Below are 25,669 nucleotides of genomic sequence, written 5' to 3' on the forward strand. Positions count from 1 at the left end.
TTATGAAACAAACCGATCTTTTGATCAGAGACAAAAAAAAGTTTCTTTAACACTGGGACCAGTTATCATAGCTTTGCAGCTGCCTAGATGCCTGGCAAACATGACCTTGTGCTGGTCCTTGAAGACTGGAGTCATGAAACACTCCAATTAAAGCTGACAAAGAATAAAATGCCCAGAAAACAGCAGGAGTAGAAAGAGTTCAAAAAGGTTAACTTGGGATAAGGTACAGCCAAACGTCTGTTTGATGTTGGATAGAATGGGGATGTAGCGCTCACCCCGAAGGGGCTGCGGGATGTTTTGGGTCCCTTCTGTCCTGCACTAGAGAATACCCACTCTTACCAGTACCCAAAGACATCACAGCACACTTGGGAATGTTTTGATGGACTTTATTGGGCTGCAAAGCCATGTAAGATAAAAAAAAAGGGGGTTAGAAAGCAAATACAATAGATTGTTTAACATAGTTCAATAGACATTCCTACCTTGACAAAGCATCCTACAGAACATCCCTGACAATCACCCAGGCTAACTAGTGCTCTGATCCTACCCAATTACTGGCTATTGTACCTTGTGACAAAGTCCTTCTGGTGATGGGGTCTATGTTTTGTAGCATTAAAGCACTCAGGCAAAAGCAAATGTCTAAAAATCTCACAAGAAAGGATGGTAGTTCCAGAGCTCCAGTAATACCATGATGGCTATCAAAAGGGTTTTGCCCCCTATCCCTAAGCTCGTCTCTAAAGCCAGCTTATTGGGATTCACCCCCCTTGGCTTTTTATCTATTTTGTTACATTACAGCTTTAGTTCAATGTTTCTTTTAATCTGAATTATATGTGATGGATCAGAACACAATAGTCTAAGTTGGTAAAGTAAAACTAGAAAAATATATACATAAAACTACTTTTCAGAATAAAAAAAATGATAATTGGCATGTGTGTATGTATTCACCCCCTTTGTTATGAAGCCCATAAAAAGCTCTGGTGCAAGCAATTACCTTCAGAAGTCACATAATTTGTGAAATGATGTCCACTTGTGTGCAATCTAAGTGTCACATGATCTGACATTACATATACACACCTTTTTTGAAAGGCACCAGAGGATGCAACACCTAAGAAAGAGGCGCCACTAACCAAACACTGCTAAGACCAAGGAACTCTCCAAACAAGTAAGGGACAATGTTGTTGAGAAGTACAAGTCAGCGTTAGGTTCTAAAAAAAATCCAAATCTTTGATGATCCCTAGGAGCACCATCAAATCTATAATAACCAAATGGAAAGAACATGGCACAACAGCAAACCTGGCAAGAGAAGGCCGCACACCAAAACTCATGGACCGGGCAAGGAGGGCATTAATCAGAGAGGTAGCACAGTAACCCTGGTGGAGCTGCAGAGTTCCACAGCAGAGACTGGAGTATCTGTACATAGGACGACAATATGCCGTATGCTCCATAGAGCTGGGCTTTATGGCAGAGTGGCCAGAAGAAAGCCATTGCTTTTTGAGCAAAAAACAAAATGGCACGTTTGCAAAAAAGCATGTGGGAGAAAGGTGCTTTGGTCTGATGAGACTTAACTTGAACTTTTTGTCCATCAAAGAAAACACTATGTCTGGCACAAACCTAACACATCACATCACCCAAAGAGCACCATCCCCACAGTGAAACATGGTGGTGGCAGCATCATGCTATGGGGATGTTTTTCAGCAGTCGGGACTGGGAAACTGATCAGAGTTGAGGGAAAGATGGATGGTGCTAAATACGGGGATATGAGCAAAACCTGTACCACTCTGTGTGTGATTTGAGGCTAGGATGGAGGTTCGCCTTCCAGCAGGACAATGACCCCAAACGCACTGCTAAAATAACACTTGAGTGGTTTAAGGGAAAATATGTAAATGTGTTGGAATGGCCTAGTCAAATCCCAGACCTCAATCCAATAGAAAATCTGTGGTCAGACTTAAAGATTGCTGACTTATCCAAAGTGATTTGGAGCTGTAATAGCAGCAAAAGGTGGCTCTACAAAGTATTGACTTTAGGGGGGTGAATAGTTGCACATTGACTTTTTCAGCTATTTTGTCCTATTTGTTGTTTGCTTCACAATAAAAAAAAAAAAAATCTTCAAAGTTGAGGACATGTTCTCTAAATTAAATGATGCAAATCCTCAAACAATCCATGTTAATTCAAGGTTGTGAGGTTGTAAACAAAACACAAAAAATGCCAAAGAGGGTGAATACTTTTGCAAAGCATTGTACATCCTACAAGTAGCACACTGACCATCTGGGCTCTCCTCCAAGCCACTTGCTCCCTGGAAACTCTCCTTCCCTTCCTGGTGGGCAAAGCTTTAAATGGTAGTAAACCCTATACATATACCCAGTGATTGGCCTCAGAAAATAGATGAGATTAAACAAATCCTCCTACATACATTGTAGCTGTGTTTCAGCAATTTGTTATGTTGATCTTTCAGAAAACACAAAAATGAAAGCATTTCTTCTTAGCTTTAGCAGCAGGGCAAGGGGATCTGAAGTCTTCAGACAGCCAACAGCTATGAGCCCTGATTGGAGGAAAGGGACACATACACCCCTTCACACAGTACTGAAAACAAGCATAACTGTTGGTGCTGAAGCTCCATCCCCTGTCACCGTTTTAACTCTTGGTGTCAGGAAAAGCTGCCAGAAGTGACTCAGGCTGATAAAACAAGAATCAGGCAGCAGGGAGAAATGACATTTAGAGCTTTGGAGAGAGGCAAGTACACAGCATAGAGGGATGTGCTTTTTCATATTTCATGTCTGAGGTTTATACACTTTAACCTACTTGCCAACAAGCCAATCAGAATTATCCTGGCTGGCTGCTAGGGGAGGTTCATGTCCCTTAGTTGCACTAGTAGCCAATCACAGATTACTGCAGCTTCTTCCTCCCTGCAGATGTCACTCAAGCAGGCAGAGGAATTAAAAAAAAAAGGCCATGTGGAGCTGCTGGACTATATTTAGAGAAACAGTTAAACATATTTTGTTTTATTTTTATTTTTTGCTGATATAGACTTCTTGAAAGGAATGATACCAAAGTCAGATCTTCCAGCCAGTAAGTTACCTGTCCCTATCCAGTCAGTGCGGGTTTGACTTTCTGGGGGTTATTTACTAAAGGAAAATCCACTTTGCGCTGCAAGTGCACTTGGAAGTAAAGTCGCTGTAGATCTGAGGGGGACATGCAAGGAAAATAAAGAACAGCATTTTAGCTTGCACATGATTGGATGATAAAATCAGCAGAGCTTCCCCTCATTTCAGATCTACCCCTTAGATTTAGAGGGGCTGCACTTCCAAGTGCACTTTCAGTGCAAAGTGGATTTGCCTTTTCGTAAATAACCCCCAATGTGTCATATATAAAAACCCAAAGTCTTGGTTACCTCTTCTGTAGAGTTATGATAATGTTCTCTATAACCTTATCAAAAGAGTTTTATAGGACCTCAGAGGGAGAGTTTTTGGAAAGGGTTTCTAAAAATTTGGGCCTTCATTGGTGCACAATCACACAGCTAAAATGCAAAAGGTAAAAATGAGTACTGTCGCTAATCCTCTTAGGAGTGGAGATATGCAGAAGTCAGTACAGGGCAACAATGTACAATCTTCAAGATGGTGCAGGCTTCTCTTCAATATCATCTTTGTTCATAGGCAGGGCTGGTGCAATGATTTTTGACACCCTAGGTGAAACCTCATTTTGCCCCCCTGGCTCTACCCCTGACCCACCCCCTTTGCCTTGCCCATGTACACCTCATCTTTTCAATGAAGTGCCCATTAAATGCAGCCCCCCAGAGCCTATCAATTCAGCCTACCAGCGCCTATCAATTCAGCCTACCAGCGCCCACCAATGCAGCCTACTAGTGTCCATCAATGCGGCCTCACTAGCGCCCATCAAATACAGCCTCACCAGCACCCATTAATGCAGCCTACCAGCACCCATCAATGCAGCCTACCAGCGCCTATCAATGCAGCCTCACCAGCACCCATCAATGCAGCCTACCAGTGCCCATCAATGCAGCCTACCTGTGCCCATCAATGCAACTTCACCAGCGCACCATCAAATGCAGCCTCACCAGCACCCATCAATGCAGCCTACCAGTGCCCATCAATGCAGCCTCACCAGCGTCTATCATTGCAGCTTCACCAATGCCCACCAAGCAGCCTCACCAGTGCCCATCAGTGCAGCCTACGAGTGCCCATCAATGAATGTTTGCTTGCTTCTATTCATTCGGAAGTCGGGACACAGACACAGTCCTCCACCATCGATGTGCTTCTGACACTATGTGTGAATGGAGCGGCGGCTGTCTGTTGATGCTGAGACTTAGTTGCTTGCTGCAGAGAGAAGAGAGTAGTGGCTGGGTGCCCTAGGCAGCAGTGCGCCCTAGGCGGCTGCCTAGTTTGCTTAGTGATAGCACCGGCCCTGTTAATAGGTTTGCTATAACAAGCACACTGAAAAAAATTGGTGTTCATAGAAGGTGAGCACGGTGAAACCAATCCAAAAAAAACGTTGTTCTTCTCGAGTTTGCACCAAACTGCCTAGAATATGCACAACGCTACTGATATAATTGAGCCATATTCTGTGGGCAGGTGATTTAAAAGATTCTATTTATTGTAAAATGCAATATATTATGAGAAAACAAAAAACGGTGTACCAACATCTCATCACAACTGTGAAGCATGGTGAAAGAACTATAATGATGTGGGGTTGCTTTAGAACATGGATGACTCGCATTTTTGAAGGCCCATTAAGCTCCATTTTAAAAGGACGAAATCTGTATTGTCATCTGAAGCATGCAATTGTGAAATTGAATGGTATACAGGAATAGGCCAAAATACCTCCTAACTGCTACATAGGTTTGTGTTTGGTTGAAGTCATTGCTAATAAGAGTTCCCACGTAACTGGTTACCAGACATAAAGGAATTTATTAAAGGAAATAGACTATTTACTCTGCAAGGACATTTTCACTTTGCAAAAGGGCATTTTCCCCAGAGCATAGTGAATGAGATGAAGCTTGCTCGCTTCCATCACCCAATCATGTAAAAATCCTTTTTTATGTAAATGTTCCTTGCATGTGATTGGGTATTTGTGCAAAGTGAATTATAATCACATTATAATCACATTAACTAAACTATGGGACCCCTGCAAAGTGAAATCCCTTTACAAAGTGAACAGCCTATTTGCCTTATAGTAAATCAAGCCAAATGTCACATAGTATTGTGACTTAAAGTGATTCTAAATGTTTACAAAAAAAATAACAAAACTGTTATACTTACCTGCTCTGTGCAATGGTTTTTCACAGAGTAGCCCTGATTCTCTTCTTTTTGGGTCCCCTATCGGAAATCTTGGCCCCCCCCCCCCCCACCGAGTGCCCCCAATAGCAAGCCTCTTGTTAGAGGGGCACTTGAAAAAGCTCGCTCTCAGGCCACTTTCCTGTGAATGGACATTGTCATTCACACACAGAGCGCAGCTCCGCCCCGCCCCTGCTCTCTCCTCATTGGCGCACTGGCTATGAATCACAGCAGTGCGAGCCAGTGCCCCCCCCCCCCCCCCCCCCGCTGCTGTGTGAGCCAATTAGAAGAGCTAGGCCGGGAGAACTGCTGCTCTTATGCACATTGCTGGATCAAGATGGGGATCAGGTAGGTATAGGAAGGGCTGGGGGGGGGGCTGCACCCAGAGGGTTTTTTTTTTTTACCTTAATGCATATAATGCATTAAGGTAAAAAGAAAACCTTTTGCTTTTAGCACCATTTTAATTATTTGATCATTACAAATATTGCACTGTAAATGGTATAGTTTTTGTGAAGATGTAGATGAAAATCAGACTGCATTTTGCACTTTTACTGATCCTACTCAAGCAAGGACAGGGTCTGTGAAACAATCTCAGGAACTTTTCCATATTATCCTGCAACATGAATTAATTGTATATCTTAAACAGTTTCTCATCATTACAGATGTCTAATGTCGAGAAGTAAGATATGTTCTTTAGATTACTTGAATTAATGCGCACCTTGATTTTTTTTTTACAGTTTATTTATGATGAAAAGGTTTCCTGGTAAGTAAACATTTTTGATTACCCCTCAATCTACAGTGTTGTTGTGTTGGCAAAAGTACCTACAATAATACCCTGCATTGAATTTAATTGGCAAAATGGGTTTGGGGGGCATTGCTTTTATTGTAAGTTTGTTGTATATTAATACCCTTAAAAAGAGATAAGACCTCTAATTCACTAAACTGCAGAGTCCAAAAGCTTGCATTAAAAAATGTACTTACTGTAACTTTGCACACATATCCATGCCCGATTCAAGAATTTTTTTGTGTAAAGAATACAATAAAAACTCATGCGCTTTGCACTGCCAATATAGTTACACACATTTCCTATAGGGCTTGTTCATGCTTGTGGTGCCCTCTGAAGAGCGAACTACAGTAGATTGCTTTTTAGAGGGCATTTGACAATAAGTGAGGATGCATTATCTCACCTTCTCGACACCTGTTTTAATCCCTGAAACTCATACCAGCACGGTGCAAGCGCACTAGCATAGCACATGGGTGGGGGGCAGCTGTGATGCAGACCCATTCAGGTGACAGAGTGCAACAAAGGGTATCAAAATACAGGCTTTGCTGCTTAATAGGAAGCAGTGGTGGAGGGCAGTAAAAACGTGTGTTTTACCACCCCTCAACCACAAATTTAAATTAGGCCTTGCAAACTGGCCAGTAGGCATACACATTCACATGTTGAAGTACTAGAATGATAAGCAGTAATATAAGTGAATGTTGGCCTTGATGCAGCTATAGATAACAGTTGTCAGGAGTCGTGGTAAGCAGGGGTATCCTTCATTATCTCTCAAATGATACACAACATCATGTAAAATAGATAAAAAGTTGGAGCACTGATGAGCGAAAAAATATTAAAGAAGTTTTAAAAATGTTTTTAAATTGTTCAAATAAAAAAAAGTTTTTAATTTTTTCTTGCCATAAATAAGTATTATTTAGATAATGTAGTTAGTATAAAAAATGAAGAGCACTCTCTTGCATAGTGATGGCCGAACGGTTCGCCCGGCGGTCGTTTCGCGGCGAATTTCCGACATTCGCGGTCCGCACGTTCGAACGCCTTTTTCCGTCGTTCGCCGCGGCGGACTTACGTGTTTAATGTATACAAGAACTTTAACCTTTGGTGACACGTTTATCATGTGATACAGGACAGCCAATTGAGACATGACAGCACATGGACACTTGTACATTCCCCCTAACCTATAAATACACCCGATCCGGTGGCCATTTTACATTCTTTCTTCTGTTACGATAGGGACAGGTTCCTGTGTGGAGTAGGGAGAGATAAACCACTAGCTATTTGGTACACAAAAGTTCTTTTCAGGACTGGTATAGGTGTTAGGTGTTGATAGGTTTGCTGTGCTGCTGATTCTTGCAGCAGCCTGAGTGTCTTTTGTTAGTTTAGAGAAAGGGAAAGGACGGTGTATGCTACAGGGACAGCCAGATTAGTCTTTCATCATCATCATCATCATCATCATCATTAGCTGTTACTATCAAGGTCCACAAAAGAGCTGTTCCAGTAACCACTAATCGTTCTCTTTTTTTGCCAATTTGTATAGGGACAGGAAGGAAGCAGTGTTGTCAGGCAGTGAGGGTAATTTTAAAGACTTGCTGTTATTATTAGTTCCACAAAGGTTCTTTTCAGGACTGGTATCAGTGGTACAGTAATAGGCTTGTACATGTATAATATTCTTTCTTCCAAATATAGAAAGGATATTATACTTGACTGCTGCCCTTCTGCTGCAGTCTGCTAAACATTCACAACTCACTTGTTCCACAAAAGTTCTTATAAGGACTGGTAACTTGGTATAGGGTGCTACGGTACATAGGCTTGAGTGCGGTACAGTCTGCTGTTCTGTAAGGACCGCTATCGGTCCACAATAGATAGGGTTGACGTGCACCACTGCTGACCGCTGCCCTATACTGCAGCAGTCCTTCAGCGGTATAGGGACTGACGTACAGTCTGCTAATCACTAACACACAACCTGCTTGTTCCACAAAAGTTCTTATAAGGACTGGTAACTTGGTATAGGGTGCTACGGTACATAGGCTTGAGTGCGGTACAGTCTGCTGTTCTGTAAGGACCGCTATCGGTCCACAATAGATAGGGTTGACGTGCACCACTGCTGACCGCTGCCCTATACTGCAGCAGTCCTTCAGCGGTATAGGGACTGACGTACAGTCTGCTAAACACTAATACACAACCTGCTTGGTCCACAAAAGTTCTTATAAGGACTGGTAACTTGGTATAGGGTGCTACGGTACATAGGCTTGAGTGCGGTACAGTCTGCTGTTCTGTAAGGACCGCTATCGGTCCACAATAGATAGGGTTGACGTGCACCACTGCTGACCGCTGCCCTATACTGCAGCAGTCCTTCAGCGGTATAGGGACTGACGTACAGTCTGCTAAACACTAATACACAACCTGCTTGGTCCACAAAAGTTCTTATAAGGACTGGTAACTTGGTATAGGGTGCTACGGTACATAGGCTTGAGTGCGGTACAGTCTGCTGTTCTGTAAGGACCGCTATCGGTCCACAATAGATAGGGTTGACGTGCACCACTGCTGACCGCTCACCTATACTGCAGCAGTCCTTCAGCGGTATAGGGACTGACGTACAGTCTGCTAATCACTAACACACAACCTGCTTGTTCCACAAAAGTTCTTATAAGGACTGGTAACTTGGTATAGGGTGCTACGGTACATAGGCTTGAGTGCGGTACAGTCTGCTGTTCTGTAAGGACCGCTATCGGTCCACAATAGATAGGGTTGACGTGCACCACTGCTGACCGCTGCCCTATACTGCAGCAGTCCTTCAGCGGTATAGGGACTGACGTACAGTCTGCTAATCACTAACACACAACCTGCTTGTTCCACAAAAGTTCTTATAAGGACTGGTAACTTGGTATAGGGTGCTACGGTACATAGGCTTGAGTGCGGTACAGTCTGCTGTTCTGTAAGGACCGCTATCGGTCCACAATAGATAGGGTTGACGTGCACCACTGCTGACCGCTGCCCTATACTGCAGCAGTCCTTCAGCGGTATAGGGACTGACGTACAGTCTGCTAAACACTAATACACAACCTGCTTGGTCCACAAAAGTTCTTATAAGGACTGGTAACTTGGTATAGGGTGCTACGGTACATAGGCTTGAGTGCGGTACAGTCTGCTGTTCTGTAAGGACCGCTATAGGTCCACAATAGATAGGGTTGACGTGCACCACTGCTGACCGCTCACCTATACTGCAGCAGTCCTTCAGCGGTATAGGGACTGACGTACAGTCTGCTAATCACTAACACACAACCTGCTTGTTCCACAAAAGTTCTTATAAGGACTGGTAACTTGGTATAGGGTGCTACGGTACATAGGCTTGAGTGCGGTACAGTCTGCTGTTCTGTAAGGACCGCTATCGGTCCACAATAGATAGGGTTGACGTGCACCACTGCTGACCGCTGCCCTATACTGCAGCAGTCCTTCAGCGGTATAGGGACTGACGTACAGTCTGCTAATCACTAACACACAACCTGCTTGTTCCACAAAAGTTCTTATAAGGACTGGTAACTTGGTATAGGGTGCTACGGTACATAGGCTTGAGTGCGGTACAGTCTGCTGTTCTGTAAGGACCGCTATCGGTCCACAATAGATAGGGTTGACGTGCACCACTGCTGACCGCTGCCCTATACTGCAGCAGTCCTTCAGCGGTATAGGGACTGACGTACAGTCTGCTAATCACTAACACACAACCTGCTTGTTCCACAAAAGTTCTTATAAGGACTGGTAACTTGGTATAGGGTGCTACGGTACATAGGCTTGAGTGCGGTACAGTCTGCTGTTCTGTAAGGACCGCTATCGGTCCACAATAGATAGGGTTGACGTGCACCACTGCTGACCGCTGCCCTATACTGCAGCAGTCCTTCAGCGGTATAGGGACTGACGTACAGTCTGCTAATCACTAACACACAACCTGCTTGTTCCACAAAAGTTCTTATAAGGACTGGTAACTTGGTATAGGGTGCTACGGTACATAGGCTTGAGTGCGGTACAGTCTGCTGTTCTGTAAGGACCGCTATCGGTCCACAATAGATAGGGTTGACGTGCACCACTGCTGACCGCTGCCCTATACTGCAGCAGTCCTTCAGCGGTATAGGGACTGACGTACAGTCTGCTAATCACTAACACACAACCTGCTTGTTCCACAAAAGTTCTTATAAGGACTGGTAACTTGGTATAGGGTGCTACGGTACATAGGCTTGAGTGCGGTACAGTCTGCTGTTCTGTAAGGACCGCTATCGGTCCACAATAGATAGGGTTGACGTGCACCACTGCTGACCGCTGCCCTATACTGCAGCAGTCCTTCAGCGGTATAGGGACTGACGTACAGTCTGCTAATCACTAACACACAACCTGCTTGTTCCACAAAAGTTCTTATAAGGACTGGTAACTTGGTATAGGGTGCTACGGTACATAGGCTTGAGTGCGGTACAGTCTGCTGTTCTGTAAGGACCGCTATAGGTCCACAATAGATAGGGTTGACGTGCACCACTGCTGACCGCTCACCTATACTGCAGCAGTCCTTCAGCGGTATAGGGACTAAGAGTTTTGTCACAGGGTCATTTAAAAAATGACATGCAGAGGAAGAGGCAGGCCCTTCCGCAGGGGTGGTAGGGGTAGGGCAGGAGCAACAGGCTTGAGCCAAAGTGGGAAGTTGCAGAAGGTGCGTTCAATTACTTTAAAGGATGCACCAGACTTGGTTGAGTGGCTCGCTCAGCCTTACTCTTCTGCACCCTCCTCATCCTCTCGATCTGCACCCTCTTCTTCACTCTCTGCTATGTGCACCCCCAAAGACACTACCACCAACAACACGACCACCACCACCACCACCACATACCTTCCGCTTGAGTCACTGGAATTATTTTCCGATCCATATCAAGAGGACATTTCCGATGCGCAGCCACTCTTGGTATTGGATCAGGAAGAGGAGGTAGCAACAAGCGCTACTCAGCAGTCTGACGCCAGTACCCAGATCAGCCCAAGGAGGAGGTTGGTCCCCGGTGTTGCTGCCTACTCCGAGATCTCTACTTATAGCGGTGGGGAAGGTGACGTTGATGATGACGTGTCTAGTGATGTCACGTGGGTGCCCACAAGAGAGGAAGAGGAGGGGAGTTCAGAGGGAGATATGGACCAGCAGATAGGGAGGAGAAGCAGCAATGACTTACATTGCACAGCAGGGACAAAGCAGACTGCAAATGTATCAGGAGCGAGTCATCGACCATGTACGGTCACATCTGGCGCTCCCAGGACACCGGCACATGGCTCCGCAGTGTGGGCTTTTTTTAACGTGTCCGCTGCTGACAATAGCGTTGCCATCTGCAATCTTTGCAGTCAACGCGTTAGTCGCGGTAAGCCCAATACTCACCTAGGGACGACCGCCTTAAGAAGGCACATGAGCAGCCATCACCGAGCCCAGTGGGAGCAACGGAACACACAAAGCCACACTGCAGGCTCTCACCGTCCAGCCTCGTCTTCTACTTCTCCTTCTCCTCTCTCCTCACAATTGTCCTCCACTCCACCTTCCATCACGCCAAGCTCACATTTTTCTGCAAAAAGGCAGGCTTCCGTGGGCCTAATGTTTGAGCGTAAAAAAATGATGATGCCGGATAACCCTCTTGCCCAACGGTTGGCGGCTGGCTTGTCAGAACTCATAGCCCGCCAACTACTGCCATATAAACTGGTGGACTCGGAGGCCTTTCGCAAATTTGTGGCCATTGGAACACCACAATGGAAGGTCCCAGGAAGGAAGTATTTCTCAGAGAAGGGCATCCCAGAGCTATATGGCCATGTTCAGCGGCAAGTGAATGTATCTCTGGCACACAGTGTCGGTGCCAAGATACATCTGACCACAGACACGTGGTCTAGCAAACACGGGCAGGGAAGGTATATCAGTTTTACTGCCCACTGGGTGAACCTTCTGACGGCCGTCAAGCATGTAACCCGTGGCACCCGTGTAGATTTGGTTTTACCGCCACGGATTGCATGCAGGCCTGACTCTTCTTCTCCTCCTCCTACTCCATCCTCCTCCCTCTCCTCCTCAGCTGCCTCCTCCTTTTCCGCTGCTAGCGTCTCTTCCACTGCACCGCCCAAGCTCCCCAGAACCTATTCCACATGCCAGGTGAGACGTTGCCATGCCGTGCTGCGTCTGTTGTGCCTGGAAGCAAAGAGCCACACTGGCCCGGCACTCCTTTCAGCTTTGCGTTCACAGGCAGATGAGTGGCTAACACCGCTCAATTTGACAGTTGGTAAAGTGGTGTGTGACAACGGTGCCAATCTGCTTAGCGCATTGAAACAGGGCAAAATCACGCACGTGCCGTGCATGGCACACGTCTTAAACTTGGTCGTGCAGCGATTCCTTGTCAAATACCCTGGGGTCCAGGACATCTTGCGGCAGGCAAGGAAAATCTCGGCCCATTTCAGAAGATCTTACACGGCCATGGCTCGCCTTGCTGACATTCAGCGGCGACACCATCTGCCGGTCAGACGTCTTATTTGCGATTGCCCGACGCGATGGAACTCAACCTTCTATATGCTTGATAGGCTGCTCCAGCAGAAACGTGCAGTTAACGTCTACCTGTATGAACTCTGCGAAAGAAACGGTTCTGGGGAGCTGGGTTTTTTTTCACCGCGCCAGTGGCTGCTCATGCGCGACACATGCAGACTTCTGCGGCCATTTGAGGAGATCACCAAACTGGTCAGTCGCAGCCATGGCGCCATCAGTGACATGGTACCTTATGCCTTCTTTCTGGAGCGTGCATTGCGTCGTGTCATTGATCAGGCTGTGGAGGAGCAGGAGCGGGAAGATGAGGAAGTCGCAATGCTGGATGAATTCCCAGGGGGGGCTACTCTATCTGAGACAAGTCAACAACAGGAGTCTGATGAGGAGTCAGAGGAGGATGGTGCCGGGGCGGATGAGCAGGAGCAAGAAGAGCATGCTTTAAACCTTTCTGGGATCCCTGTTGTGCGTGGATGGGGAGAGGAGAATGAAGAGGACGACATTATCCTGGATGATGAGCAGGAGCCAGGCCACCACACCGCTTCCACTTTAGTGCAAATGGGGGCCTTCATGCTCCAGTGTTTTAATAGGGACCCCCGTATAAAAAGCATGAGGGTCAAGGACCAGTACTGGGTGGCAACGTACTTAGACCCCCGGTACAAACACAAAATGGCGGAAATGTTACCGCCGTCGCAGAGGGCTGTCAGAATGCAGCACTTCCAGGCCTTGCTTCGAGAAATGCTGCATTCTGCTTTTGCGTGCGCTGGCAGAGGAGCAATTCCCACTCCCAGAGAAGGATTTGCGGGTACCAATCCAACAGCGCCTGCAAGAAGAGGCCGGTTTGAAGATGTGTTGGTGACTTCGGATATGAGGTCATTCTTTCAGCCGACCCATCGACAGGTGTCATCCGGATCCAGCATCAGGGAACGCCTAGACCGTCAGGTGTCCGACTACATTGGGTTAACGGCCGATGTGGACGCTCTGAGGAGTGATGAACCCCTAGACTACTGGGTGGGCAGGCTTGACCTCTGGCCAGAGCTTGCCCAATTTGCAATCGAACTGTTGGCTTGCCCTCATCCAGTGTCCTGTCCGAAAGGACGTTCAGCGCAGCAGGGGGGATTGTGACCGATAAGCGTACTCGCCTAGCTCACCACAGTGTTAACTACCTCACATTTCTAAAAATGAATGAGGCATGGATCTCGGAGGAATTCAACACATGTGACCAGTAGACCATGTATATGTCTATAAACTATTTTTTTAATCAAGCACACAGACCTTCTTAATTCATTTGGCTCACTTCCTTGACCCAAAAAAGCACACCGTACTATATGCCCCTACCCTCCTCTTTGAAGAGGTTGAGCGGTGTCATATTTCTACTGGGGCTGCTTATGATATCCCTGTGCTGTGCTGACTTCCTCCTGGGGGTTCTTATTATGAAGGGATCACACTATCCCTGTGCTGTGCTGACTTCCTCCTGGGGGTTCTTATTATGAGGGGATCACACCATCCCTGTGCTGTGCTGACTTCCTCCTGGGGCTGCTTACGGTGCTGCTGTCAGCGCTGTATGTCACGGTGCTGCTGTCAGCGCTGTATGTCACGGTGCTGCTGTCAGCGCTGTATGTCACGGTGCTGCTGTCAGCGCTGTATGTCACGGTGCTGCTGTCAGCGCTGTATGTCACGGTGCTGCTGTCAGCGCTGTATGTCACGGTGCTGCTGTCAGCGCTGTATGTCACGGTGCTGCTGTCAGGGCTGTATGTCACGGTGCTGCTGTCAGCGCTGTATGTCACGGTGCTGCTGTCAGCGCTGTATGTCACGGTGCTGCTGTCAGCGCTGTATGTCACGGTGCTGCTGTCAGAGCTGTATGTCACGGTGCTGCTGTCAGTGCTCTGTATTACGGTGCTGCTGTCAGATGCCTCTATCACGGTGCATGTGTCATTCCGGTATGTCACGCTGCTGGTGATCATCTCCTGCACCCTCTTCTTTGCCTACCCTGGTCCCTGACCTTCCCTCTCCTCCATTGCCTTCATTAGCTCCATAGTCCTGAATTGTTAGAACAATTTCCCAAATAAAATAAAAATGCTTGTAGTTATCGATCCCAAATTCACCTCATACATGTATTATGTCATTGTCCAGATGGTGGGACTACGTTTTACCCCCTAATAATTACCACGTGGCCGCAAATTCGACATGAAGGTTTGCAAAGTTCGCCTCCCATTGAAGTCAATGGGGCCCGCGGCGAACGTTCTGTTTCGCGAACGTTTGGGTCCGTTCGCATTTCGCGTTCGCGAAACGTCCCGTCGGAAGTTCGTCCATCACTACTCTTGCAGTCTCACAAGAATGAGTCCCTGTGAGACGTTTTCTAAACTGTGTACAGACCTTGCATTAAAATGGCATTTCGTTGGTAAAAACATCCAATACAGTATTATCTATATATATATATATATATATTATATATATACATTTTACAAAAATTCAGAAACACACAGATCCACATCCTGTCAGGGGAGTAGAGACAGATCGTGTGTTCCTAGTATATAGGAACACCGATCGGTCTCTTCCCCTACTCAGTCCCACCCCCCCCCCTACAGTTAGAACACACCTAGGGAACACCTAGGGTGTTAACCCCTTCCCTGCCAGTGACATTTACACAGTAATCAGTGGCTATTTTTAGCTCTGATCGCTGTATAAATGTCACTGGTCCCAAAAAAGTGTCAAAAGTGTCCGATCTGTCCGCCGCAATGTCGCAGTCCTGATAAAAATCGCAGATCGCCGCCATTACTAGTAAAAAAATAATAATAATAAAAATGCCATAAATCTATCCCCTATTTTGTAGATGCTATAACTTTTGCACAAGCCAATCAATATATGCTTATTGCGCGGGCATACAACACTGTACCCAAATGAAATTTTTATCATTTTTTTCCCACAAATAGAGCTTTCTTTTGGTGATATTTAATTACAGCTGGGAGTTTTATTTTTTGCTAAACAAACAAAAAAAGATGCAAAATAAAAAATAAATAAAAAATCATGTTTAATAGATTGTTATAAAATTTTGCAAACAGGTCATTTTTCTCCTTCATTGAAGTGCGCTGATGAGGCAGCGCTGGTGGGCACTGAGAGGCTGCGCTGGTGGGCACTGATAGGCTTCACTGGTGGGCACTGATAGGCATAGTTAAGGTGGCACCGATAGGCACAGATAAGGCAGTACTGATGGGCACAGATAAGGCGGCACTGATGGGCAAAGATGGGCACAGATAAGATGGCACGGATGGGTGGCACGGATGGGTGGCACTAAGGGGCACTGATAGGTACCACTGATAGATGGGACTCATGGGCACTGATAGGTGGCTCTGACTGGTGACACTGCTGGGCACTGATGGGCAGCACTGATGGGCACTGGTAGATGACACTGATGGGCACATATATGTGGCACTGGGGTTCAGCACCGTTGTTGAGGCAGATTGTGGGCACTGATGGGTGGCACTGTGGGCACTGATGTATGGCACTGTGGGCACTGCTGGGTGGCACTGTGGGTACTGCTGGGTGGCACTGGCAGGGGGCAGGTGGGCACTGGTAAGCTGGCCGTGATCGGGACATCAGCGGGACATCAGATCGGCTCTTTTTTTTTCTCCTCGCGCTGTCAGCGCGAGGAGGAAAAATAGCAGATTACCGACTCCGTTGTATCACATGATCAGCTGTCATTGGCTGACAGCTGATCACGTGGTAAGGGGTCGGGATCGACCCCTTGCTCGGATCCGTGATCAGGCGAGTCTCATAGACTTGCCGATTACAGAGCGGAGCGCGCAGGCCGCTCGTGCACGGGACGATGTCAATAGACGTAGTCCCGGCAAAGGAGGTCCGCGCTGTAGCCGTCATTTGGCTATAGCGCGGATCTCTAGTGGTTAATTTTCACTATTGTTTTGTTTATAGCGCAAAAAATAAAAAATGCAGAGGTGATCAAGTAACCCTAAAAGAAAGCTCTATTTGTGGGGACAAAAGGGCATACATTTTGTTTGGGCACAACGTCGCATGACTGCACAATTGTCAGTTAAAGTGACTCAGTACCGAATCGCAAAAAATGGCCTGGTCAGGAAGGGGGTAAATCCTTCCGGGGATGAAGTGGTTAAGCAAGACAGCCAGAATTTCTTGATCTGCTTGTAATGTAATGTTAACAGTCCTGCTTTCCAGCCCGGTCTTCACACTGCTGTCTATGGGGGTTATTTACTAAAGGCAAATCCACTTTACACTGCAAGTGTACTTGGAAGTAAACTCGCTGTAGATCCGGGGGGGACTTTCAAGGAAAATAAAAAACAGCATTTTACCATGTACATGATTGGATGATAAAATCAGCAGAGCTTCCACTCATTTCAGATCTACCCCTTAGATTTAGAGCTACTGCACTTCCAAGTGCACTTCCAGTGCAAAGTGGATTTGCCTTTTGTAAAAAACCCCCCATGTGTCCTCTTTTTCATCATGAAACTTTACAGCAGTAAGGGCAACAAACACTAAGCTGTAACTGTGAATCCTGAGTCCTAAGATATCTACATCAGTGTAAATCTTTCTATTCCATAGGCACAATTGTTTTACTATGAAAATGTCAAAAATAAAATATGAAGGATCAGAAAAAAAGTTGCACAAATGTTAGCTACACTCTAATCATTTCTGGGACAGGTAGAAGAACTCTTATGCCCTGTACACACGGTCGGATTTTCCCACAACAAATGTTGGATGTGAGCTTGTGATTGGAAAGTCCAACCGTGTGTAGGCTCCATAGAACATTTGTCGTTGGAATTTCCGCCAACAAATGTTTGAGAGCAGGTTCTCAAATTTTCCGACAGCAAAACTTGTTGTCGGAAATTCCAAGAGCGTGTACACAATTCCGACGCACAAAAGTCCACGCACGCTCGGAATCAAGCAGAAGAGCCGCACTGGTTATTGAACTTAATTTTTCTCGGCTAGTCATACGTTTTGTACGTCACTGCATTCTAGACGTTCACAATTTACGACAACATTTGTGTGACCGTGTGGAAAAAAAACATGGTTTTGTTGTCGGAAAATCCTATCGTGTGTACAGGGCATTAGAAAAACAAATAATTATATAAACTGATAAAATATTGTATCCATAGATGTATTTATAGCTTATATCTTTTATTATATCTTATATCTCTATACACAAGAAGTATATCTGCAGCCTGTGTGCTAAACAATGAATAGCGGATATTTGTTAGTTACACACCAAGTCTAAAAAGCAAGCAGGAATTGCTGGGCTTCCTTTTTAGAAATGCCAGCATTCTCTGCAAAATAATTGGTATGGAAGCTACCCTAAATAAATGTTTTATTTAAAAAATAAAATATATGGGTATTTTTTGCTTAGCAATAATACAAATTATATAAAGCAATGTATAAATATGTGAACATAAAAACAATAGCATAAATTTGACGGAAATCCATTTTAGTTTCTCAGGTACCCAATGTGAAGAATTATCTGGCATTTTGTTGTGAATTCCTGTTTTTAACATCTAAATACATTTATATATCTTAAACATAGAGAAGTATGTTTTTTATTTTTTATTATTTTAGTTTCATACTTACCTATGTGGATGCAGCATAGAATCGATGCTGTATCTTTCCCCGGCCGTCTCTGCACTGAGAACCAGGCCACCAAATGTCGCTAATGGCTCGGTTTTACCACAACCCAGAGAGGAGAGCTGCTAACTCTCCTCTCTGCTTCTCCATGCTCATTGGAGCGATGAGGCGTGGAGGGGCGGGCAGCTGCCGTCTCATTGGCTCGCTGAGACTGCCATCAATCAAGGCAGCTGGCGGATCCAGACTTGGGAAGTCGGGAGGACATGCTGCCTTGACTGATGGCAGTGACGGATCACAGCAGTGCAATTCCTTTTGCACTGCTGTGATCTATAGGAGAAGCCCAGCCTAAAAAGCTGAGGCTGGACTTCTACTTTAACCACTTAAGGACCGCCGTATTGCCATTGTACGTCAGCACAATGGCACAGGCAGGCACAATCACGTACATCTACGTGATTGCCTTCCAGCGGGTGGGGGGTCCGATCGGACCCCCTCCCGCTGTTTACGGCGGTCCGATTCGGTCCAGGAGCGCTCCGTGATGAGGGGATGGCCGTTGGTTTTCGGCCACCCCCTCTGGATCGCTCCTGGCCAATGAGAAGCTTCCTCCCCTGTGTATTGTTTACACAGGAAGGAGGAAGTGATGTCATTCTCCTCGGGGCGGTCTTTTTGACCGGACTACGAGGAGAAGAGTAAAAGTAAGTGTGCACCAACACTACACTGACATGTAGGTACACACAGGCACACAAACCCCCCCGATCCCCCCCCGATCGCCCCCCGATCCCCCCCCCGCCCCCCCCCCCCCCCAGTCACAGTGTCACTGATTGCATTGATCATTTCTTTACTGATCAATGCATTCAGTGTCAGTTGTGACAGTAAAAACTGTCAGGACAGTTAGTGTTAGGTCCAGGGTAGCCCCCTATCACCCCCCAATAAAGATTTAACCCCCTGATTGCCCCTAGAGTTAACCCTTTCACCCTCTTTTGCCAGTGTCACTAAGCGATCATTTTTCTGATCGCTGCATGTGTCGCTAGGTAGCTAGTTATTTTTTTAGGTTCACCGCCAGGTTTTTATATCGCTAGGTACCCCGATATACTACCCAATAATGGTTTTAACCCCCAGATTGCCGCTAGTTAACCCTTTCACCCCCTTTTGCCAGTGTCACTAAGCGATCGTTTTTCTGATCGCTGCATTAATGTCGCTACAGTCGCTAGGTAGCTAGTTATTTTTTTAGGTTCACCGCCAGGTTTTTATAGCGCTAGGTACCCCGATATACTACCCAATAATGGTTTTAACCCCCTGATTGCCGCTAGTTAACCCTTTCACCCCCTTTTGCCAGTGTCACTAAGCGATCATTTTTCTGATCGCTGCATGTGTCGCTAGGTAGCTAGTTATTTTTTTAGGTTCACCGCCAGGTTTTTATATCGCTAGGTACCCCGATATACTACCCAATAATGGTTTTAACCCCCTGATTGCCGCTAGTTAACCCTTTCACCCCCTTTTGCCAGTGTCACTAAGCGATCGTTTTTCTGATCGCTGCATTAGTGTCGCTACAGTCACTAGGTAGCTAGTTATTTTTTTAGGTTCACCGCCAGGTTTTTATAGCGCTAGGTACCCCGATATACTACCCAATAATGGTTTTAACCCCCTGATTTCCGCTAGTTAACCCTTTCACCCCCTTTTGCCAGTGTCACTAAGCGATAATTTTTCTGAACGCTGCATCAGTGTCGCTAGTGTCACTAGGTAGCTAGTTATTTTTTTAGGTTCACCGCCAGGTTTTTATAGCGCTAGGTACCCCGATATACTACCCAATAATGGTTTTAACCCCCTGATTGCTGCTAGTTAACCCTTTCACCCCCTTTCACCAGCGATCACAGTATAAGTGTCACTGGTGACGCTGGTTAGCCAGTTAGTTATTTAGGTTCCCCGTCAGGTTTTTATATAGCGCCAGGGACCCCCATATACTACCTAATAAAAATTTGAACCCCCTGATTGCCCCTAGTTAACCCTTTCACCACTGATCACCGTATAAGTGTTACGGGTGACTCTGGTTAGTTTGTTTTTTATAGCATTTTATATTCAAATCCGGAAGGCAGTGCTTGGTTTTCGGGGTCCCGTACGTGGCTAGGCTCCCAAAAAGTCCCCCACATGTGGTATCCCCGTACTCGGGAGAAGCAGCAGAATTTATTTTGGGGTGTAATTTGACTTCTGCCCATAGCATGTGTGAGCAATATATCATTTAGTGACAACTTTGTGCAAAAAAAAAAAAAAGTTTGTAATATTCCCGCAACTTTTGGCAAAATATAAAATATTCCATGGACTCAACATGCCTCTCAGTAAATAGCTTGGGGTGTCTACTTTCCAAAATGGGGTCATTTGGGGGGGTTTTGTGCTATTTTGGCATTTTATGGCCTTCGAAACTGTGATAGGTAGTGAGGAGTTAAATCAAAAATTTGCACCCTTAGAAATCCTGAAGGTGGTGATTGGTTTTCGGGGTGCCGTGCGCGACTAGACTCCCAAAAAGTCCCACACACGTGGTATCCCCGTACTCGGGAGAAGCAGCAGAATGTATTTTGGGGTGTCATTTCACATATGCCCATAGCATGTGTGAGCAATATATCATTTAGTGACAACTTGGTGCAAAAAAAAAAAAGTTTGTAATATTCCCGCAACTTGTGGCAAAATATAAAATATTCCATGGACTCAACATGCCTCTCAGTAAATAGCTTGGGGTGTCTACTTTCCAAAATGGGGTCATTTTGGGGGGTTTTGTGCTATTTTGGCATTTTATGGCCTTCGAAACTGTGATAGGTAGTGAGGAGTTAAATCAAAAATTTGCACCCTTAGAAATCCTGAAGGTGGTGATTGGTTTTCGGGGTGCCGTGCGCGACTAGACTCCCAAAAAGTCCCACACACGTGGTATCCCCATACTCGGGAGAAGTAGCGGAATATATTTTGGGGTGCAATTCCACATATAACCATGGCATGTGTGAGCAATATATCATTTAGTGACAACTTTTTGTAAAAAAAATTTTTTTTTTTTTTGTCATTATTCAATCCCTTAGGACAAAAAAAATAAATATTCAATGGGCTCAACATACCCATCAGCAATTTCCTTGGGGTGTCTACTTTCCAAAATGGGGTCATTTGGGGGGGATTTGTACTGCCCTGCCATTTTAGCACCTCAAGAAATGAGATCGGCAGTCATAAATTAAAAGCTGTGTAAATTCCAGAAAATGTACTCTAGTTTGTAGACGCTATAACTTTTGCGCAAACCAAAAAATATACGCTTATTGACATTTTTTTTACTAAAGACATGTGGCTGAATAAATTTTGCCCTCAATGTATGACTAAAATTTAGTTTATTCGATTTTTCTTATAACAAAAAGAAGAAAATATCTTTTTTTTTCAAAATTTTCGCTCTTTTTCCATTTATATCGCAAAAAAAAAAATCGCAGAGGCAATCAAATACCATCAAAAGAAAGCTCTATTTGTGGGAAGAAAAGGACGCAAATTTCGTTTGGGTGCAATATTGCATGACCGCGCAATTACCAGTTAAAGCAGCGCAGTGCGAAATTGCAAAAAGACCTCTGGTCCTTAAGGTGTTTATTGGTCCGGAGCTGAAGTGGTTAAGCTTTGACAAAAAAAAAAAAAACTGAAAGCTGATTGGTTTCTATGCAGAGCTGCACAAGATTTTGCACACTTTTCCGTTTTAGTAAATTAACACCTATATGCCAAATATGACAATGAATCCAAAATTTGCCTTATGACACAATATTGCTAAACGGAACGTGGACATTTCCTTTGTCCTTCTAAGTGTTCTTATATACCAAAGATGGATTCTATTCTTTCATTTCTTTCTTTACATTTATCTATTACTTATCCCTAAAGTGTGTCTGGAAGAATAACATTCTAATCTATATATATATATATATATATATATATATATATATATATATAAAATTTGAGACAATCTAGTATTTAATAGACCAAGGTCCATATCCTAAATATAGAGTAAGGTTTGGGATGCTGCACTTGTAAGCAAGTTGCTTACAGTCTTGCCCGGGCTTGCGAAAGGGTTTTTGCTTAGTACCGCAGTTCCCAGGCTTTTTGGTTTTGGGCTGGTGTTCCACATACCATGTGTGGTACATAAATAGGGGGAAGGTCCAGTTCCAGGGGCCACATCAGGGGCTCAAGAGTGAGGGAACATACCAAGTTCATGGAGACCGGGAGTTCGAGAGCCAGCCTCAAACACCACAAGATGCTGGGGTTTCGGTGGACACTACCAGCCATTGGAGATCACCAGTTATGTACTAACACCTGTAAGGGTATGCCTGAGGAGCCACCACCATTAGTTAGCTTAGGGTCTGGGCTATGTTTTTTTTTTCTGTTACCTGTTCTGCAAGAAGAACAGTAAAAGTTGCCAAACTGTTATAAGCTTGGTCTGATGCGTGATGATTTCTGGCATATAAAAAAACAGGGTCGGTATACCAAATGTGGGGTATGAAGCAAGGCCACTACTCATGGGTTAAATCAGAAAGATTAGTTGAAGGAGGAATGCAGCTGCTATGGGTAACTAGTAACTAGTGTAAAGTACATAGTAGCCTGTCATAAAGCGTGGTACCTGGTTTAGGTGACAGGTCCTTCAGGAGTGAGGGTGTACATGGCTTGGTTATCTAGCTCCCAGTTGGTTTCCCAAAGTATCTAAGATGCCATAGCCTAGCTGCATGGTACAGGAGAGTGAAGCTTGGCTGAACCCTATTCTGTCATTGAAAGTGAGGTGGCAGAGGTATGCTGGGCAGATGGAGAGGGCACAGGCTCAGTGGTGTCCCTCTTAAATGCAAATACTTGACAGAAAGGTGTGTAGTGCCACAAAACAACACAATGTAAAGGGCACCACCATAATGTTTGATTTTTACATTAACATCAACATGGTCCCTGCCTGTCAGAAGGATATAGGAGGTTTTGAAATAAATAAATAAATAAAAATGTGATATGTGTCTATTATTTGTGCTATTGAGATGCCCTCATTTGACTTGTTTTTCTGTCTAAGCTCTTTTTAACCTATTGTATCTCTTTGAAGGTGGGAGTCTATGATTTTGGTTCTAATGTATGCAGTTTACATCCTCATAATGAAGTAAGTAATGATATATCTTTCTGACTACTGTTTTTATTTTTTAATCTTAAACAATTCCCAGTAACAGTTACACATTTCATATCATGGAAAATTTTTGTTTAAGGTAGTATATTTTATTTAAGTATGGGTTTGGGCTTATTTGAGATGGGTTTCAGTCCAGGCACCTGGCGGTTACAGACTTCGATTGTCGTGATGACGCGGTGCATGGATCAACTTCTGTGACGTCAGCAGAGAACGGATTTCAGCCCACTCTCTTCTGAAAACAAATCACAAGAGTGCAATTTGTTGCACTCCTGTGATCCATAGGAGAAGTACAGCCAAACAAGCTTTGGCTACACTTCTCCTTTAAGAACATTTAAATACTGTCTATACTGTGCAATGTGGGCCAAAAAAGATGAGGACAAAGAACCAGCCATCAGTTTTACACAATATCCCCTGCAGTTATTTTCTTCCTTTAGAAATGACTTACCATGCTTGGTTCAATGCTGTGTCTTGGTGTGGACGTAGATCTTGGTAGAGTAGCTAGGCTTTACTTGTTTGTGTCAGTCCCACAACCCTGATGACCAATAGTCTACTGATAAGAAGGAAGCACAGATCCACCAAAAGATTGAAGCAGGGAGATGCTTGCACTGAAGGGCCTCGGGTACAGCTTCCTCTTCTGCAGAACCTCAGAAGAACTATGAGCAGTACAGTAGTGAGTAGTGACATTAACAACTTTCACTACAGTTTGTAGGAAGACACTTCAAACCTCTGAACACAGCAGTTACCAGAGGTAGGAGTGGACAGCATGTGCTTTGGTTATCTCACACTACAGATATCAAACTATAACAGACGTGCCTAGGCAAGTCTTTCAATAGTCAGGAAATGCTCCACAAGTTTGCATGAGAAATTCAAGAATAGCTGGGATTTTGTTACATACTGTCTTTGAAGTTGACAATTATAGTGTTAAACAGAAGCACCCTGCACTCGAAATGCAGCAGTGGCAATTATTTTCTTTTAAATGAATCAGTAGCCTGCTTGTGATCATTATATCATAGATTACAAAGCTTATGATGAGGATGAACCCGTATGATTCCAAATCATTACTGGGGACTCTCAGCATCAAATGGGGCAGTTGATGAGGGGCAAGGTTTAGAAACACATTCTTTTAGAGCAGGACAGCACAAGGAATGTTCATCTACAGATTTCAGATGCAATAATATTGCAAATCTCGACTTTTGAATATGGGTAATTTTAAGTGCTCATGTTAATTTGTGGCAGAACCCTTTGTTAATTGGTCTGGTGATCATATCAGTGTTATTTGAATAGTGACTGCCCGGGCATTCTGACTATGACTAATTCAGAATATTTTGATTCAGGTTCAACTCCTCCATACATCAGTGCTTTGAAAAGAGAACAAAGGGAGCGGCAAACATGGCAAATGGACTAGCAAGTAATGCAGAATTAGATGACAATGTAAACTGTGACGCAACTGTGGTCTTACTCAAAAAAGGTAATAGCAATCCCTTGCTTTTTTACCATGCACTATATATTACAGAAATGAACAGATTGGCACCTACTGTTTTTTTGGTTTATTTTTTTACCTCAAAGAGAAATTTAAAGTCCAACTACTTAAAATGATATAAGATTATATTTAATTTGTTATTATTTAAAGCAAACTCACCCATCCATCTGTGTCCACATGCTTTAATTTGCTGAGAAATCACTTTGAAAAACACCCCTAGCATTTCTGACTGTGGCCATCTTGAGTAAGAGCAGATGACTCATGTAGCATTTACTCCTTTTTTCACCTAGATTGTCTTTATGATCATTTGTTGTACATTATGGAGAATGCTTTAAGAGGAGTTAGGCTCTGTTTGGGAAGAGGAGTAAGGAGCTCATGGGAACTCTTGGCAGAAACTACTGAAAAAATTGAAGCTGGACTCCAGGCAGAATACTTATAGACAGTATACTGTATACAAAGGATTCCATTTTCTGTCCATCCAGTTCCAGTTCAGCCCATGTGTACATCAGACTGTCCGACAGAAACCGGCAGAACAGCTGGCTTCTGTTGAACAGGCATGCTGGAAAACCAACACCTGATCAGTGCTGGCAACCAATATCTGCAAATGCTGACCAGAGTGTTCTGGCGAGTGGGCAGTGCCCGTGTCATAACACAATAGCTCAGCGGGGGGGATCGCTTTACCTACCCAGGTGAAAATGCTTTCAGGTAGAAAAACCTTTTGTGTGCAGCAGGGCCCTCCTAATACTTACTTGAGCCCCATCGCGATCTAGAGATGTGCACGAGAGCCTTGGCTCTCTGAGGACTCTCCCTCCTCATTGGCTGAAACAGCAGCATGTGCTGCTGTCAATCAAAGCCA

At 44.8% G+C, this 25,669-nt stretch overlaps 1 protein-coding gene across 1 annotated transcript in view; it reads left to right on the forward strand.

Moving 5' to 3' along the window:
* SLC24A3 (solute carrier family 24 member 3) overlaps nt 1–25,669 on the forward strand; it is a 568,031-nt gene that overhangs the window by 493,105 nt on the left and 49,257 nt on the right. The window contains exons 8-10 of the mRNA XM_077486207.1: nt 6,023–6,048; nt 23,256–23,309; nt 24,668–24,801. Coding sequence (XP_077342333.1) covers nt 6,023–6,048; nt 23,256–23,309; nt 24,668–24,801 — 214 coding nt within the window. The remainder of the gene's footprint in view (nt 1–6,022; nt 6,049–23,255; nt 23,310–24,667; nt 24,802–25,669) is intronic.

This window comes from Lithobates pipiens, unplaced genomic scaffold (genome assembly GCF_037356315.1).
Source record: "Lithobates pipiens isolate NorthernLeopardFrog02 unplaced genomic scaffold, aLitPip1_a1.2 Scaffold_18, whole genome shotgun sequence".
Taxonomy (NCBI): domain Eukaryota; kingdom Metazoa; phylum Chordata; class Amphibia; order Anura; family Ranidae; genus Lithobates; species Lithobates pipiens.